The sequence below is a fragment of the Scyliorhinus torazame genome, chromosome 1 (genome assembly GCF_047496885.1).
Source record: "Scyliorhinus torazame isolate Kashiwa2021f chromosome 1, sScyTor2.1, whole genome shotgun sequence".
NCBI lineage: Eukaryota > Metazoa > Chordata > Chondrichthyes > Carcharhiniformes > Scyliorhinidae > Scyliorhinus > Scyliorhinus torazame.
Window position 1 is genome coordinate 395,126,860 of NC_092707.1, and position 18,311 is coordinate 395,145,170.

Sequence of the window (18,311 nt, forward strand, 5' to 3'; positions counted from 1 at the left end):
TGAATGAGTTGGGATGGCGAGCCAATTTAGGGGGGATGCCATTTAAGGTGGTTAGGGACAGGTTCAGAAACCTGGGGATTCAGGTTCACGAGGGAATGGGTGATACTTCACAAGTGGAATGTAACAAAGCTGGTGGAGGAGGCCAGGGAGGATCTCAAGAGGTGGGATGCGTTGCAATTTACTTTGGCGGGGAGGGTCCAAGTGGTGAAGATGAATATTCTGCGGAGGTTCCTGTTCATTTCCAGACAGTCCCGATCTTTGTTCCGAAGGCCTTATTTTGGTGCCAAGGGTTAAGGAAACCATGTTACAGAGGCAGAGGCAGCAGGGGGGGTTGATACGGCCATGGGCGTTGCCAAACCTGCTTCATTACTACTGGGCGGCGAACGCAGAGAAGGCGAGGCGATGATGGGAAGCAGAGGGGGTAGAATTGGTTCGGATGGAGGAGGTATCCTGTAAGGGGTCCAGCTTAAGGGCTATGGTGATGGCAGCATTACAATGGCATCGACCAGGTACTCGGGGAGCTCAGTGGTACAGTCCATGGTGAAGATCTGGAACCAGTTGAGGAGGCACTTTAGGATGGAGGGCGTGTTGGTGTTAACATCCCTGTGTCAGAATCACGGGTTTGAGTTGGGGGGGGTGGATGGATGGCATGTATAGGAGGTGGAGAGCAGTGAGGCTGGTCAACGTGAGGAATTTGTATCTGGAAGAAGGGTTTGCCAGTATGGATAAATTGAGGGAGAGGGTGGGGCTCCCGAGAGGAAGTGAGTTCAGGTACCTGTAGGTAAGGGATTTTTTTTTTCTCGTTTCAAATAGTTTATTGTATGTACAGAAGTTCCTGCAAAATTAGCAAGATTTAATCCCGTGCCATAAGTTTTTGTTTCTTCAGCTTCTTCTGGGAAACCTTTTTCTTCTGAACAACCTCCTCATCTGGTTTTGGAACAATCTGCTCCTTCTCAGTGAGGATCATCTCTATGTGGCATGGTGAGCTCATGTATGGGTTGATACGGCCATGGGCATGGTAGGTTCGCCGGCACATCTTGGGTGCCTTGTTCACTTGAATGTGCTCAATCACTAAGGAATCCACATCCAGACCCTTGAATTCAGCATTGCTTTCTGCATTCTTTAGCATGTGCAACAGAAACTCTGCGCTCTTTTTAGGCCAACGACCTTGTGTCCATCGCCAACCCTTAGCTTGTGCACACCTGCCAACTCCACCATTGAATCGGCGGAAAGGGACACACTGCCTCTTGATCACAACATCCTTCAGGAACTTGGTTGCTTTGCGGATGTGCATGCTTTTGATGGTCTGGGCAGTCTCACGAGTATTCTTGAAGTGTACTCGCAAGTTGGAACCCCTTGCCTTGCATGATTTGGTGGGGTTCTCTGGATCTAACGAGTAGCGGACCATTTTCAGAGAACTCCGGCCGCCAAGATGGAAAGAGAGAGCAGAGGCTCACGGAACCACAAATTGCAGGCTTCATCTCACGCGCGACACTTCGTAGGTAAGGGATTTTGCGCGGAAGGTTTGGAAAGAGTTCCCTAGGTTGCCGGATACACCCTGCTGGAGCGACTGCTGCTTCCGGATGTGGAAGGAAAGGGTAGAATTGGAGACATATACAGGCGGCTGGGAGAGCAGGGAGGTGAGTGGGTGGTGAAGATCAAGGAACAATGGAAAGGGGAGCTGGGAGGGGGGATAAATTGGGGAGTGTGGAGTGAGGCACTACGAAGGGTAAATGCGACCTCCTTGTGCACAAGGGTGAGCCTGATACAGTTTAAGGTGGTGCACAGGGTGCATGTGACTCGGGCAAGAATGAGTGGGTTCTTCCAGGGGGTAGCAGATGAGTGTGAGAAATGTGGGCGGGGACCAGCGAATCACGTGCACATGTTTTGGGGTGGCGATAAATTGGGAAGATTCTGGGCGGGAGCATTTACGGCGCTAGCAAGGGGGAGGAGGTGGAGCCTGATCCATTAATGGCAATATTTGGGATATTGGAGAAGCCGGAGCTGATAGAGGGGAGGAAGGTCGATTATGTGGCCTTCGCCTCACTGATTGCCCGGCGACGAATCTTATTGGAGTGGCAGTCGGCAACGCCTGGCTCGTGACTTCTATGATTGCCTTCGGCTAGAAAAGATACAGTACGAGTTAAGGGGTTCAGTGGAGGGTTTTGAGGCAAGGTGGGGGATGTATGTGACCATATTTGAAGAGTTGTTCATCATGGAGGGGGAGGGGGGGTCAAAGGGAAAAAAATTGTACAAACTATAGTTGTTTGTTGGGAAGCCTGTTCCCAAATGGTTTATGTTGTAACTTTTTATATCCGTTTCTAATAAAATACATTCTTTTAAAAAAGCAATTCAGCTGCTGCAAAATACTTTTGTTTCCTGCTCTTTCTCAATTCTATTTAGTGGCTTTATCAGCTGTATAGTTGCCAACACGTAGAGCATAATTTAAAACTGAACTGCCCAGTGTTTGAAGCTGCCACCTCTTTTACATTCTGCCCACATCTGTCCTCCACTTACTCCAGTTCCCGTCTGGTAGGTTTTCTTTCAAATTTGTTCATGGATGTGAGCATCACTGGAAAAACCAGCATTTGTTGCCCATCGCTAATTGCCCCTGAGAAGGTGGTGGTGAGCTGCCTTCTTGAACTGTTGCAGTCCATGTGCTGTACGTACACCCACAGTGCTGTTAGGGAGGGAATTCAATGACAGTAAAGGAACGCCGATAGATTTTCCAAGCGTGAGTGGCTTGGAGGGGAACTTGCAGGTGGTGGGTTCCCATACATCTTATGCCCTCGTTCATCTAGATGGTAGAGGACACGGGTTTGGGAGGTGCTGTCAATGGAGCTTTGGTGAGTTGCTGCAGTGCATCTTGAAGATTGTACACGCTTCTGCCACTGTGCATTAGTGGTGGAGGGAGTGAATGTTGAAGGTGATGGATGGGGTGCCAATCAAGCTGGTTGCTTTGCCGTGTCAACCTTCTCAAGTGTTGTTGGAGTGTCGCTCGTCCAGGCCAAGTGGAGAATGAACATGAACCGCACAGATTTTTATGGTGACCAGTACTGAGACTTGCTCTAAGGTGCCGATTTATTAATTTAATTAACATTTCACCAGCTGCCATGTTGGGTCTTGAACCCATGACCCTAGAGCATTAGTCAGGGCCTTAGCATTACTAGTCCAGCGACATTACCATTGCACCACCATCCCCCAGTGCTGTATTATTTCTGTTCAAAGTGTTTATTGTAAATTTCCTTCTGCACACAAATAACAGAGCTTCGAAAACAACCGTACTCAAACTAAAACTTGTAGATGGTACACACTGCTGCCGAAGGTGCGTTGGAGGTGAAGGGAGTGAATATTTTAAGATGGTGGATGGGGTGCAGATCAAGTGAGCTGCTTTGTCCTGGATGGTGTCAAGCTTCGTGAGTACTCTTGGAGCTGCACTCATCCAGGTAAGTGGAGAGTATGCCATCACATTTCCTGACTTGTGCCTTGTAGATGATGGACAGGCTTTGGGGAGTCTGTCGATGGGTTATTCGATGCAAAATACCCAGCCTGTGACCTGCTCTTGTAGCCACAGTATTTGTATGGTCCAGTTAAGATTTGAGTCAATGGGCAGTACGGTGGCGCAGTGGGTTAGCACTGCGGCCTCACGGCGCCGAGGTCCCAGGTTCGATCCCGGTTCTGGGTCACTGGCCTTGTGGAGTTTGCACATTCTCCCCGTGTCTGCGTGGGTTTTCCCCCCCTAACCCAAAGATGTGCAGGCTAGGTGGATTGGTCACGCTAAATTGCCCTTTAATTGGGAAAAATTAGGGGCAGCACGGTGGCGCAGTGGATAGCACTGGGACTGCGGAGCTGCGGACCTGGGTTCAAATCCCGGCTCTGGGTCACTGTCCTTGTGGAGATTGCACATTCTCCCCGTGTCTGCATGGGCTTCGTGCACACAACCCAAAGATGTGCGGGTTAGGTGGATTGGCCTCGATAAATTGTCCCTTAATTGGATACAAATCATAATTGGGTACTCTAAATTTATTTTTAAAGATTGGAAAAATTAAATTGGGTACTCTAAATTAAAAAAAAAGATTCGAGTCAATGCTAACCCCCAGAATATTGGTGACAGGAGATACATTCATGTTATTTAAGATTGAGGGAATGTAGTTAGACGCTCTCGTTGGAGATGGTCATTGCCTGGCACTTGAATGTAATTTTAAAATTACGAACCCACGTCTGAGTTCTATCGCGATCTTGCTGCAGGGAGGCAGGCACAGACTGCTTCATTATCTGAGCAACTGTGTATGGGACTGACCATTGTGTAATCAGCAGTGAACATCCAGCATTGACGAAGCAGCTGAAGATATTTTGGCCGAGGTCACTGCCCCCAGGAACTCCTACAGTGATATTTGCGGATAACCACAACCCTCTTCCTTTGTGCTCGGCGTGACTCCAACTGACGGTAGGTTTCCCCCCTCATTCCCATTGACTTAAATTTTACCCAGATTCCTCATTGCTCCAGTCAAACGTCACCTCAATGTCAACAGTAACACACCTCAATTCACCTCTGGAATTCAGTTCTTTTGTCCCATGTTTGGACCAAGGCTGAGATGAGGTCTCGAACCGAGTGGTCTCAGCCAAACGACAATAAATCCAAATCGCACGAAGACACCAACCCGTCAATTTTAACTTCATCAATAATCTGCTCACCAATTGGTGAGCAGATTATTGATGAAGTTAAAATTGACGGGTTGGTGTCTTCGTGCGATTTGGATTTATTGTCACGTGTACCGTAATACAGTTAAAAGTATTGTTCTGCGTACAGTCCAGGCAGATAATTTCATACATGAAAAAACATAGGACATACGATAAATACACAATGTAAACACAAAGACATCGGGTGAAGCATGCAGTTCGATCCTGGTCACTGTCCGTGTGGAGTTTGCATATTCTCCCCGTACCTGCGTGGGTCTCACCCCACAACCCAAAGATGTACAGGGTAGGTGGATTGGCCACGCTAAATTGCCCCTTAGTTGGAAAGAAAATGAATTGGGTACTCTAAACTTATTTTTAAAATAGTATAGTCGATTTTCATTCTCCAATAAATTAAAATATTTTTTGGAACTGATTATAAGGAACATCAGTCAACAAGGGGAGTAGCTTAAGGCATTTCTGGCCTCAAGACTAACCAAACTCAGTATTGTTAAACCTGGCTGGGGGTCACGGCCTTACTGATTCTGCCTGTCCTGTTGCCACAATGATTTGCTGCCATCTACTGGACAATGCGGGCCAACTTCTGTATAAACCCAATCAGTTGCTATTTCAATAATCACAACCAAAATGGCATCATAATTAGATATGGACAAATAGAGGTGTAATTTCAATTTGGCCCAAGTCACTATTGTTAATAATGCATCCATACCTTTCTTACCTCCAGGCCCAACTATTCTAACACACTCCTCTCCGGCTTCACAAACGCAATGCCATCCAAAGTTCTGCTGAGTGTAGTATATCCTAACGTCAACCAAATCCTGCTCTCCCACCTGCCCTGTGCTCATTGGCCTACACTGTGTCCTGGTCAAGCAGCAACTCCATTTTAAAATTCTCATCCTCATTTGCAAACCCTTCCCCATCTGTAATTTCCTTCCCTGTAGTGTCCTACAACACTCCTCTGTGCTTCTCTAATTCTAGTCTCTCGAACATCCCAGTTCTAATTACTCGTCCGTTGGTGGCTATGCCTCAGCTGCCTAGCCCCTCTCTAAACCTCTCCATCTTACGTTCCTCCTTTCAGATATTCCTTTAAACATAAATAATCATCAGCCCTAATATTTCCTTTTGTGGCTCAGTGTCAAATCTTGATTAATTATATCCCCGTAGAGCACCTTGGAATATTATTGTGTATTAGCAGTGCTATATGAGTGCAAGTAGTGGGGGGGGGGGGGGGCACGGTGGCACAGTGGTTAGCACCACTGCCTCATGGCGCTGAGGACCCAGGTTCGATCCCGGCCCCGGGTCACTGGTTAGGGGCTGGTTTAGCACAGTGGCTTGCAATGCAGAACAATGCCAGCAGCGAGGGTTCAATTCCCCTATCAGCCTCCCTGAACAGGCGCCGGAATGTGGCGACTAGGGACTTTTCACAGTGACTTCATTGAAGCCTACTTGTGACAATAAGCGATTATTATTATTACTGTCCATCTGGAGTTTGCACATTCTCCCCATGTCTGCATGGGCTTCACCCCATAATTCAAAGATGTGCAGGGTAGGTGGATTGGCCACACTAAATTGCCTCTACATTGGAAAAAAAATAATTGGGCACTCAAAATGTATCTTTAAAAAGTAAAATAATGCAAGCTGTTGTAAATTAAGGTTTTCCATTTTGCTCATGGCAAATACATGGGCCTTTCCTGTCCCCATCACACCGAATCAACTCATCAAACTCGTTTCTTTCAACAACTGCTGGATATCTGAAGCAAAAGAGAAAGGATGAATTCTGGGCGGTGTATGTTGGAGAATCCATCACACTCCCACCATCAACCATACAGGTGGTGAAGAGGCATTGTACGGTAATTAAGTTATTACTTGATTGACTAACGTTGGATAGCAGACACGCACTAAATCATTCCCTCAGGATTATAGTTTGGTGTAGAGTCCGTGAAGGCCAAATTGCACAAGGTTTATTGGCGAGGAAAGTGGTGACAGAATATCCCCAATACTGAAACTTCAATGTCTCAATTCTAAAAAAACTCCCCCAAGAATGTTTCCAGAGGCAACATTAGAACCTGCTGTGCAAAGTAAACAAGGTTTTCAAATAGTCATTTGACAATACAGAACTTGAGTTCTGCTGGAAAAAAAGACATGCTGTTGAAGCTTTTCATCATCAGGACAAATTCACAAGAATACCAATTATAAAGAGAACAATTATACAGCATGAGAAGATGGTGCTGATTTGTTGCTGCGTGGACTCTGATTATTGGATGTGTTGCAATGTAGAATGCACCAGGGAACAGTTAACTGCCATGCTTTTGTTTATAATTCAAAACAGACTGGTCAACTCTCTTTTTAAAATAAATTTAGGGTACCTAATTATTTTTGTTCTAATTAAGGGACAATTTAGCGTGGCCAATCCACCTAACCTGCACATCTTTTTGGGTTGTGGGGGTGAGACCCACGCAGAAACGAGGGGAATATGCAAACTCCACACGGACAGTGACCCAGGGCCGGGATCGAACCCGGGTCCTCAACGCCGTGAGACAGCAGGGCTCACCGCTGTGCCACTGTGCTGCCCTTAGACTGGTCAACTCTGATTGGTCAAGGAATTGCCATGGGGAATGAACCAGGGAATGGCTGTCCCCAAGCTTCTATTTCATTGAAAAATACACAATGTGTGAACATGCTCCTTCTGTCTGCAAAGGACAGAGCTTTGTTTGTTAATTATGTGTACTTCCTAGCCTTCTAAAAAAAAAAAAAATTTTTTATTAGATTATTTGGTCCCATTGTCAAAAACATTGAAAATAGCTGTTTCTTTTCCCTTCCTCAATACATTCCTCGTCACAAGACTTGTGTCCTTCACAATTTGAATTGAAGTTTCTTTCCAATGCTACAGACTGAACGTGGGAAGTTGTTTTATAAAGGAACATGGTAACAGGCTCTATTTCATCATGTGGTGTATTGGCATTCCCATACAAATACTTGACAGATGCAGTATAACGTGGATAAGTATGAAGCGATTCACTCATGCTTTGACAGCAAGACAAAGGGGAGGGCACACTAATTAACAGGACAGTTTCATTTACTTTTTTAAAATAAATTGAGAGTACCCAATTTTTTTTCCTCCCAATTAAGGGGCAGTTTAGCGTGGCCAATCCACCTACCCTGCACATCATTGGGTTGTGGGGGTGAAATCCACGTGGACACGGGGAGAATGTGCAAACTCCACACGGACAGTGACCCAGAGCCGGGATCTGAACCCGGGTCCTCAGTGCCATGAGACAGCTGTGCTAACCACTGTGCCACGTGCCCCCTCACAGTTTGATTCACAGCGACGGGCAGTGACGGATCGGGAACGGGCACTATGTGATGGTCAGGGCCCCGGTAGTCTTGGTAAATACATACGCCCCGAACTGGGAAGACGTAGAATTAGTCAAGAAAACAATGGCTAAAGTCCCAGACCCGGACACCCACCGACTTATCAAGGCCGGAGACTTTAACTGTGTACAGGACCCGACTGTAGGCAGATCCAGCCCCAGGACAGGTGCACTCCCTCTGTGGGAAATATATCCTTTCTTAGGTAAGACCAAAACTGTACACAGTACTACGGATGTGGTCTCACCAAGTCCCTGTACAGCTGTGTTAAGACATCTTTACCCCTGTACTCAAGTCCTCTGGCAATGAAGGCTGATTTCTGAGAAGGCAGGATTGTCGTATGAGGAACGATTGGGTCAATTAGGCCTGTATTCACTCACTTTAGGTACCTGGGGGTGCAGGTTGCCCGTGAGTGGGGGGGGGTTTCCGCAGGTACAACATTCCTAGTTCGGGTCAGGAACAGACGGTTAAAATGAACGCGTTGCCGCGATTTCTGTTTATTTTCCAATGCCTGCCGATTTTCCTGCCAAAGGCTTTTTTCAGAGAGATTGAGGGAATGATTACTTTGTTCATATGGGAAGGTGGCCAGAGTTAGAAAGGTGCTGCTACAGAGGGGAAGGCAGGCAGGGGGTTTGAGTCTTCCGAACCTGATGTATTACTACTGGGCGGCGAATGTGGAGAAGGTGCGGAGCTGGGTCAGAGGGGTTGATCCCCGGTGGGTCAGAATGGAGGACAGTTTGTGCAGGGGGGCAGGATTGAAAGCACTAGCAACAGTGCCGCTCCCGATGGCCCCGGAGAAATACTCAGGAAGTCCGGTAATAATAGCTTCATTGAGAATTTGGAGGCTGTTTTGCCAACACTTCAGGTTGGGGGCAGGGTCAAGGTATATGCCAATTCGGGGGAACCACAGATTTGAGCCAGGGAAGTGGGATGGAAATTTTCGGAAATGGGAGGAAGAGAAGGGGATGAAGATACTAAAAGATTTGTTCCTTGGGGGTCGGTTTCCAGGATTGAAGGAGCTGGAAGCGAAGTGTGGGCTGGAGCAGGGGGAAATGTTTAGATTGGATTGGATTTGTTTATTGTCACGTGTACCGAGGTACAGTGAAAAGTATTTTTCTGCGAGCAGCTCAACATCTTTAGGTAACAGCGCGAGCTATGAATAACTATACAAGTCCAAGATCACCAATCTGCATTGGCTGGGTGGAATGCCAAGTGGGTTTGTGATTTGGAATAGAGATGTGGGGGTGGCGTAGAGTCCCTCCATCCCTAATAACCATCCCAGTAAACCTCCTCTGCACTCCATCCCAGGCCTCGAGACCGTCCAGAAAGTGTGGTGCCCGGAACTGAACACGATACGTCAGAGGACATCCAACAGGTGATTTGCAAATATTTGGCACTGAGCATAGGATGATCCCAGAGATTTCACTTTCTCTATCCTTTAAAAAAAAAAAAATTTAGAGTACTCCATTCTTTTTTTTCCAATTAAGGGAGAATTTAACGTGGCCAATCCACCTTTGGGTTGTGGGGGCGAAACCCACGCAGACACGGGGAGAATGTGCAAACTCCACACGGACAGTGACCCAGAGCCGGGATCGAACCTGGGACCTCGGCGCTGTGAGGCAGCAGGGCTAACCCACCGCGCCACCGTGCTTACTTTCTCTATCCTACCCATTCAAGGCAATAGTTACTCTCTTCTTGAGGAAATGGCTTCTGGCTTCACCAGTTCCTACCCATGGCTTTGCTTGTTCAGCAATTGCCATTAAACAAAGCGGTGCATTGCTGCCTCGAGGCGCCGAGGTCCCAGGTGCGATCCCGGCTCTGGGTCACTGTCCGTGTGGAGTTTGCACATTCTCCCTGTGTTTGCTTGGGTTTCGCCCCCACAACCCAAAGATGTGCAGGTTAGGTGGATTGGCCACGCTAAATTGCCCCTTAATTGAAAAAAATGAATTGGGTACTCTAAATTTTTATTTTTAAAAACAACACGGTGATCTGGATTGAACTTTTTTCTATCTCAGGCACTTTGTAAACCTCGGGAAAGGTTCCATCTCAGCCATCACCTTTCAAAGAGTTTTTATTTTAGCATTTCCTCCCAACTTTGTTTTCTTATATTGGAGCTACAGAGATACATTCTCATTAAAAAAAACATTTGTACACTTGAAACAAAATATAAAAATCCCCCCCAAAAAACAAGAAAATATTAGAAAAGGTAGAAATGATCAAAGAAAGCCTGCCAACTCCACTTGTGTCGCAGCCTACTGCTAGACGAATGGCAGCAATGCACACTAACAGTCATTGGGTGAAGCACTTTTGAGGCCATGGCGAAGAAAATGCCATTGCTACGTCTGGCTTTGCACTCTCGGATGCTGTTGAGTGTCTGTGTTTTCTATTGGCTGTGATGTTGGAAACAGTGTGGGGAGCAGCGAGACAGGATCCTTCACCAAATGCTTTTCAATCGATGCTTTATTAACATATACATCGCAAATAGGGTTGCCTGAAATATCAGTTGGGAGCCATTTTCAGCCAGCTGGCAGTGAAGGTATCAGGTTCAATGAGCTTCTATTTACAAATATATCCCGCATCAAGAAGTTGAAGTTCAGTGTCAAAGAAAAATGTGCATTTGTATAGGGCCTTTACAACCAAATTACATCCCAAAGCAGTTTTCAGACAATTACGTACTTTTAAAGTACAGTCACTGTTGGAGGTTTGGCAGCCTATTTGAACACAGCAAACTCCCACAAACAGTATAATGTGATAATGTCCAAATAATGCATTTTACTGGTGTTGAGGGATAAAGTCACATCACCACGGAGAACTCCCCTGCTCCTTTTCCAGATAGTGCCCTTGGATTCTTTATGTCCAACTGAAAAGGCTGATGGGGCCTTGGTTTGATGTTCCATCAAAAGGACGATGCCACATTCCTTCAGTACAGCACTGGAGTGTCAGCCTACATTTTTCTGCTGAAGACTTTGGAGTGGGACTTGAACCCACAACTTTCCAATTAAAGGACAATTTAGCGTGGCCAATCCACCCACTCTTCACATCCCGGGCCATGGGGACGAGGCCCACGCAGATACGGGGAGAATGCGCAATCTTCACACCGACAGTGATCCGGGGCCGGGACCGAACCCAGGTTCTCTGAGCCACGAGACAGTAGCGCCAACCACCATGCCACCCCCGAACCCACAACTTTCTGACTCAGAAGCAAGAGCACCATCAACTCAGTCACAGCTGACATCAGCATTGTGTCACCAACTGATTCAGACCACTGCCCCCCCCCTCCCCCCCAAACTCCCAGCCCTAAAACCCTACTCCACTTGTAAAACTTAAAACTCTATATGCAGGTCACAGAGAGAGAGAGATCAAAGCTATTATCTAGCCTCGAGGTCAAGGTGAAAGTTTCAAATCTCTCAAACTTTATAAATTGCAATTAAATCATCATCTGTTCAAGCCTGTCCGTGAACAGGGGATTAAGGGCTGATCTAACTGAGATTACCTGATAGTTAAAATGATTAATGTTTTGGTAGAGTAGAGAGAGAGAGAGAGAGCGAGAGCAACTACTTTCCTGATGGGAGAATTCAGAACAAAAGAACAAAGGTAACATAACATTAAAATTAGAGCAAGGCCGTGTTCATGGATAATGTCAGGGAACATTTTTTTCACTCAAGAGGAAAGTGAAAATTTGGAACTCTCTCAAAAAGTTGTCGAGTCAGAGTGGGGGGGGTCAAAAATTGCTTTTGGTGGGTGAGGGTCTCGCATGTTACATAACCAAGATGAAGCAAAAATACAGAACATCGATGATTTAAATAAACGGTGAAACAGGTTCTGGGGGCTGTACGGCCTACTCCTCCTCCTAAACCAGGGCACAGGACCCTCTAATGACCAGTTACATTGTGCTCCGCTCAGCGAGTCCCAAATCCAGAAGCCACTAAAGTACGCCACAACAGCTCAGAGCCTCTCACAGCTTCTGGAGAAATTTGAGGACTAAGTCCCGGAGCTTGGTGCGAAGTGGCTCATTGTTGTCACAAATAATGTGCGTGGAATCTTCTTCGATTTGAACCAGCGTGTCTTCAGACTGAAGGTGGATGATGTGTCCCTCTGGTGTGTCCTCAACCTTCACATCTGTGATGCCGTGCTGTGGAGAAACGAGAGAACAATTAACCGGGGGCTGAGGAGAACGTATCCAGCTGCTCTCCAACTAAAATGCTACTTAAAAAAAAAAAGAAAAGCACTAAGCGGTAGCGTGGAACATTCCTTTGGGAATATCAATGTATTGTGTCACAGAGTGGGGAAATAGGGATCGAGTTCCCTGCCAGTCACTAAGCTTCCTCCCTCAGGATCAAACCACTTCTGGCACTCACAAATCATTAAGATTGGTCACAGGCAGGATGAGAGAAATGATGAGAAAAACAAACGACAGACCAAAAAACTGTATTCACGACAGAACCTGGCAAACACCTGTAACCAGGCACTGGAATATGGGTCAGTGAGGTAGAAAAAGGACTCCCTTCAATCAATCTGCTTGGACACTGGAAAATGCAGCCAACGATCGCTGACTCTACACCCCACAAACCTACTCCGCCCACCTATTCTGGTGAATCCTATATATTTGAGGGGATCCACAATGCACTGTGATAAATGTAGGAATTTTAGATATATATTGTATTATCTGTCTGTTGCAGTAATGTTATTAAAATAACTTGGGTTAAGGTATCCAGATTATATGTCTGCGAAAGCTGCGATTAAGGGTTAAGAGCTAGGCAGCCAGTTCATGGGTTTTTCGTTTAGTTTTTCAGCTCTGCCCTGGCCTCTGTCTGTTGTTTTAAGTTTCACTTTCAGAGTCTACTCTGGATTCTGAGGAAATGAGGTGCGTTTCTCAGATTGAATTCTGAAAGTTTCTCTCCCAAGGACTTTGTGAATAAATCTGTAAGCCACGGAGTGTTAACTTCGTTAATAAATGGCATCTGACCCGTGTGTGTGGATTTTGCTCAATTAAAATCTTCAAAATAGCTGGGAAAGTAAGCTCAAGGACCTTTAATTTTTTTCTTTTAGAACTCTTTAACTGTCAATTGAAAAGCTGTTTTTGCTTTGGACATTAATGGAGTTAATCTTGTATTAATAATAAAGTTTGTTTTAATATAAAAGATTCCTAGTTGTCGGTGGAATCACTCCTGGAGTGAAGTATTCGTTCCTTACTGTTTACAAATTGAAAAATTGTTAGGGCCTAGTCTGGTTTCCTGATAAATTAGGGTCTGGTCCAGGTACTGTAACAACACATAGACACAAATCAGGCCACAGAATCATTGAAAGGTGAAGACCCGGGTTCCATCCCGGCCCCCTGTCTGTGCTGCGTTTGCACATTCTCCCCTGCATAGGTCTAACCCGACAATCCAAAGGTGTGCAGGATAGGCCACGCTAAATTGTCCCTTAATTGGAGAAAAAAAAAAAGAGTTAGGTGAATGAAAATCGCTTATTGTCACAAGTAGGCTTCAAATGAAGTTACTGTGAAAAGCCCCTAGTCGCCACATTCCGGCGCCTGTTCGGGGAGGCTGGTACGGGAATTGAACCGTGCTGCTGGCCTACCTTGGTCTGCTTTAAAAGCCAGCTATTGCGGGGAGCCCTGGTGGGGTCCCCAATCAGGAACAACCATAGGTTCGCCCCAGGAAGAATGGATGGAGGATTTCAGAGCTGGTTTCAGTTGGGAATTAGGAGGGTGGGAGATTTATTTATAGATGGGACTTTTGCGAGCTTGGGAGCATTGGAGGAAAAGTATAAGTTGCCCCGGGGAAATTTCTTGAGATATATGCAGGTGAGGGCATTTACTAGACAACAGGTGAGGGAATTTCCGTTGCTCCCGACACAGGGGATACAGGACAGGGTGCTTTCAGGGGTGTGGGTCGGAGAGGGCAAGGTGTCAGAGATTTACCGAGAGATGAGGGAAGAGGGGGAGGAGTCGGTGGGCGAACTAAAAGGAAAGTGGGAAGAAGAACTAGGGGAGGAGATAGAGGAGGGTATGTGGGCTGATGCCCTAAGCAGGGTAAATTCCTCTTCCTCATGCGCCAGGCTTAGCCTGATTCAATTTAAGGTGCTACATAGAGCACACATAACGGGAGCAAGATTGAGCAGGTTCTTTGGAGTGGAGGACAAATGTGGGAGGTGTGGCGGGAGCCCGGCAAACCACGCACATATGTTTTGGGCATGCCCGGCACTGGAAGGGTATTGGAAGGGAGTGACGGGAGTGAAGGCCCGGGTCAAACCAGGCTGGGGGTTAGCTCTATTTGGAGTTGCGGAAGAGCCGGGAGTGCAGGAGGCGAAAGAGGCCGACGTTGTGGCCTTTGCGTCCCTAGTAGCCCGGCGCAGGATCCTACTCATGTGGAAGGAGGCGAAACCCCCCGGACTGGAGGCCTGGGTAAATGATATGGCGGGGTTCATTAAACTGGAGCAGATAAAGTTTGCCCTGAGAGGATCGGCTCAAGGGTTCACCAGGCGGTGGCAGCCATTTCTCGACTACCTAGGGGAACGTTAGAGGGAAGACAGATGACCAGCAGCAGCAACCCAGGGGGAGGGGGGAGGGGGGGGGGTTTAGTTTAGGTCAAAGATAAAGGGGTTTTGTTACTTGTGTATTGTTTAAAATTTCTGTATTGTTATTGTTGCGTTTGCTTTGTAAGAGGGGAAAAATTGTTGTTTGGGAAAAAAATTTCAATAAAACATTTATAAAAAAAAAAGCCAGCTATTTAGCCCAGTGTGCTAAACCAGCCCCCAAGGTACTTTAAATTAAAAAAAAAGAATAATTGAAAGGTTGGAGATATTTACGAAGTACTCATATTGCGGTGTCCTTTTGAGGAAAGTTTTAACGTGAAGAAATATCTTCTTCATTAATGTTCAACATGTCTGTAGAACTGGGGGTGAAGAAAGAGTGTTTTACCTCCAACATGGAGAAGGAAGAATGGACTCGCTACAGGTAGAATAACAGTCCTTTGGTCACAATGACGCAATTTATCAACTGCAAAGTGTCAAGGTCACTAACACAGTGAAGGTACTATGATCATCAAGCCTCAGCTTCAGTCACAACTTTGGTATATTCTGTGCCTCCAAGAAGTTAATTGACAGCATGCATTCGTACGCTCCATATTGGACTCAAAACGGTAACTCGGTTTCGCTGCAAACGCTGCCAGACCTACTGAGTTTCTCCAGCACTTTTTGTTTTCATTGCATTTACACGGCACCTTTAACAGACTGAAACGTCCCAGGGCGCATAATAGAAGCGTAACAGACAAATTTGACACCAAGCTGCATGAGCAGATTAAAAGCCTTGGATGGGTTTTAAGCAAGTGATTTAAATGAGAGAGAAGCACAAGGAAGGAATTCCAGAGTTTGGGACCTTGGCAGCCGAAGGCAGGGCCGCCAGTGATTGAGCTGTGGAATCGGGAAAGCGCAGGAGGCTAGGATTGTTTCAGAGAGCGTTGCAGATAGTCACCTTCTCTAGGCTCTGTACAAATTGTTCGATGGTAATCGAACCGCACAGCAGTGGTTTGGGAGGTTTGAACTCAGGAGAATCGTCATTTACCCGCTTCCTCTTCTTGCCGCCTTGCTGCTGAATTGGCTTTGGGAGTGACTGGAAGGGAGAAGATTGGAATATTACAAGGTGCTTAATAATAACATAAAGGAGCAACTAACAGCCACTCAGCACTTCCCACCGCTCCCTTAACAAGTGGCGTGCAATGATGAATTCCATTCAAATTGCATAATCTCAAGTAAGAAATCAGCCACAAAATTAAGCAGCATCACTTCAGAATCAAATTGACTTCAGAGGACAATCCCTGGGAGGGCAGGTTATTTCAATAATTACAGTAGGCAGGTCTACGTCATTCCCGTTGACAGTTCACCAATGAAGCATGCTGATTAATGGAAAGAAGCAAGACAGAAAGGGAAAGAAACAAAGAACAAATTAACAAACTTGCATTTTACAATGTTGGGACATGCCAAAGCAAATCAGAGTCAATGAATTTCTTTGAAATTGGAGTTATAATGTGGGGAAACACGAAGTCCAACGTGTGCACAGCAGGTTCCCACAAACAGTAATGAGACGAACAGCCAGATCGTTTGTTTTACCGTAACTTGTGCCAGCTTCAAAAGGTGCAAATGAGCAGCAATAAACAGCGGCTATCTATGTTCGAAGTTTCTGACTTGGTGGGGCACTGGGGAGGTTGGGGAGGGAGGGGAGGGGGGGGGGGGGGAAAGAGAAGAGGGGTAAAGGAGATGGCATGCAATCCTGTGGTGCTCTCGTGTGTTTCCCTGCTGGCACCATTTATTTAACTAAATCAGGCGGAATCGAGAGAATTAATCCAATTCTTCACGGCTGCTGGACTCCTGCAACCTCTCTCTACAGGGCTTACCTGCAGTACGTGCTTGTTGTCTTTGGTCTGTAGTACAGCGGACACAGTTGCCATAGAGATGCCAGGTTTGATCTCGGAAGGCACAAGGGATTCCGCGAGCTGTAAAACAGTGATGATAGGGGAGGAATTAAAACAAAGAAAAATCTTTCATTCACATAGCACCTTTTACAACCACCACATCTCCAAGTGCTTTACAGTCAACAGTATATTTGTTATTTACGAAGTGTAGTCACTGTTGTAATGGCAACGTGGCAGCTAATGTGCACATAGCAAGCTCCCACAAAGAGCAACAAGATAACGACCAGGTCATCCATTATAGTGAGGTTGGCGGAAGGATAAATAGTGGCCATGACAGCAGGAAAAACTCCCCTACTGTTCACTGAAATAGTGCCATAGGACCTGACAATGGCAGACAGGGCTCGGTTTAACATCTCATTGAACGACGGCACCTCTGACATTGCAGCACTTTCCTTTCTTTTTTACGCATGTAAAACACTCCAAACGTATGATAGCCCAGTGTTGTTGGAACCAAGCATTCCACATACAGTGTAGTTGCATTTGCCACATGATCCTTGAAACGCCAGGTCGTCACCAGTTTAGAGTGGCAATATGTTGGCTTTTCTCCCCCCACACGGATCCTGTGTCCAGCCCCACTCGGTAAAGACTCTGATCTCAGCCATTCTGTCCTGACAAATATCTCAAGTCGTGGCTGGCATCCCGTCTTCAATATAAACTCAAAGGAGAGCCGAGGCTCATCCTTGCATGTGGAATGGTGCAAGTTTGAGAAGACTGCGTGCAAGGGGCGAAGGAGGGGGAAAAAAATAAAATAAACATACTTTTAAAAATGCACAGCAACACCAAGAGATTAAAAAAACCACCACGCACTTACATCAGGCATGAGCTCAATCTTCTCATAGCGCCGTTTGAAGGGGAGGGTCAGGACTTCAGCCCTCCGATAGGCCATTGGCGGGGGCTGGCAGTCAATCATCAGATCTGTGCGGTGCGATTGGGCAGGCGGAGGTTGGGTATATTGCTCCGGACACACAACATGCAATGGCTGGAAAAGCAAAACGGGGGGGAAGAGTTGGTTGGGGGTAAAACAATTAAAAACACTCCACAGGTAATTCTCACAGCCAGAGATTCACCGACAATTTGGGTGTGAGGGGGCAGGAAAAGAAGCCATCTTATCATTCCTAGGGCTGGTTGATCTTCACACTTACACAACTTTCCCATGAGAAAACAGACAGAAAGCAGTGTTGCAACTTCCCCCTGCAGGCAAATCAATGTCAAACAACTCTTGCCTCATCTTCCATGGTTTCAGAACCGCAGGATGGTACTGTTGTGTTCTGCTTCTTCAAGTAGCAGAAGCTGCTTCCTTAATGTATGCTCTGACAAAGGAAGGTTCAGACTTGGAGATAGGACAGTTAACAATTCTCCTACTTGAGTTCGACTCTCCTGCTAATCTTGCTACAGTAACTCAATCTAACTAACCAGTCTGCTCTAATCCATGCGGTGGGTGTGATGCTTCCGATCTGCCCCTGCCTCTCTGAGTGTCGCCTGTGGAAAAGAGAAAGAGCATGTGTGCCCTGTCCTTTTATATGGGCTGCCCCCTTGTGGTAGTGTCACCTCTGGGTGTCTTGACTGCCCATTGGTTGTGTCCTATCTTACTGACCTATTGGTTGAATGTCTGTGTGTCATGATGTCTCTGGTGCTCCCTCTAGTATTTATTTAGTCTTAGTGTATTTACATTAACCCCTTGTGTATTTACAGTGATGCATATCACCACAGGTACCTTCACTGGTAATCACACACTTTGCTCATTATGGTATTGTTTTTTTGCAGAGAGTGTTA

The 18,311-nt window shown here is 46.3% G+C and overlaps 2 protein-coding genes across 2 annotated transcripts in view; both read right to left on the reverse strand.

The window, feature by feature from the left end:
- Positions 1-789: 789 nt before the first annotated feature.
- On the reverse strand, positions 790-1,463 carry LOC140427715 (large ribosomal subunit protein uL22-like). Its single transcript, XM_072513255.1, has one exon. The coding sequence runs from the start codon at positions 1,406-1,408 to the stop codon at positions 854-856; it is 555 nt and encodes a 184-aa protein (XP_072369356.1). The 5' UTR covers positions 1,409-1,463; the 3' UTR covers positions 790-853.
- Positions 1,464-10,509: 9,046 nt separating this feature from the next.
- The window catches only part of ints9 (integrator complex subunit 9), a 58,431-nt gene continuing 50,629 nt past the window's right edge, over positions 10,510-18,311 (reverse strand). Inside the window, exons 14-17 of the mRNA XM_072513265.1 lie at positions 17,350-17,517; positions 16,461-16,559; positions 15,542-15,679; positions 10,510-12,199 (exon numbers count right to left, since the gene is read on the reverse strand). Of these exons, the coding sequence (XP_072369366.1) occupies positions 12,023-12,199; positions 15,542-15,679; positions 16,461-16,559; positions 17,350-17,517 (582 nt within the window). The 3' untranslated portion in view covers positions 10,510-12,022. The remainder of the gene's footprint in view (positions 12,200-15,541; positions 15,680-16,460; positions 16,560-17,349; positions 17,518-18,311) is intronic.

What these genes read in the sequence shown, in the direction of transcription:
- LOC140427715 (XM_072513255.1), bottom strand. Translation starts at nt 1,408, where the DNA reads ATGGTCCGCTACTCGTTAGATCCAGAGAACCCCACCAAATCATGCAAG.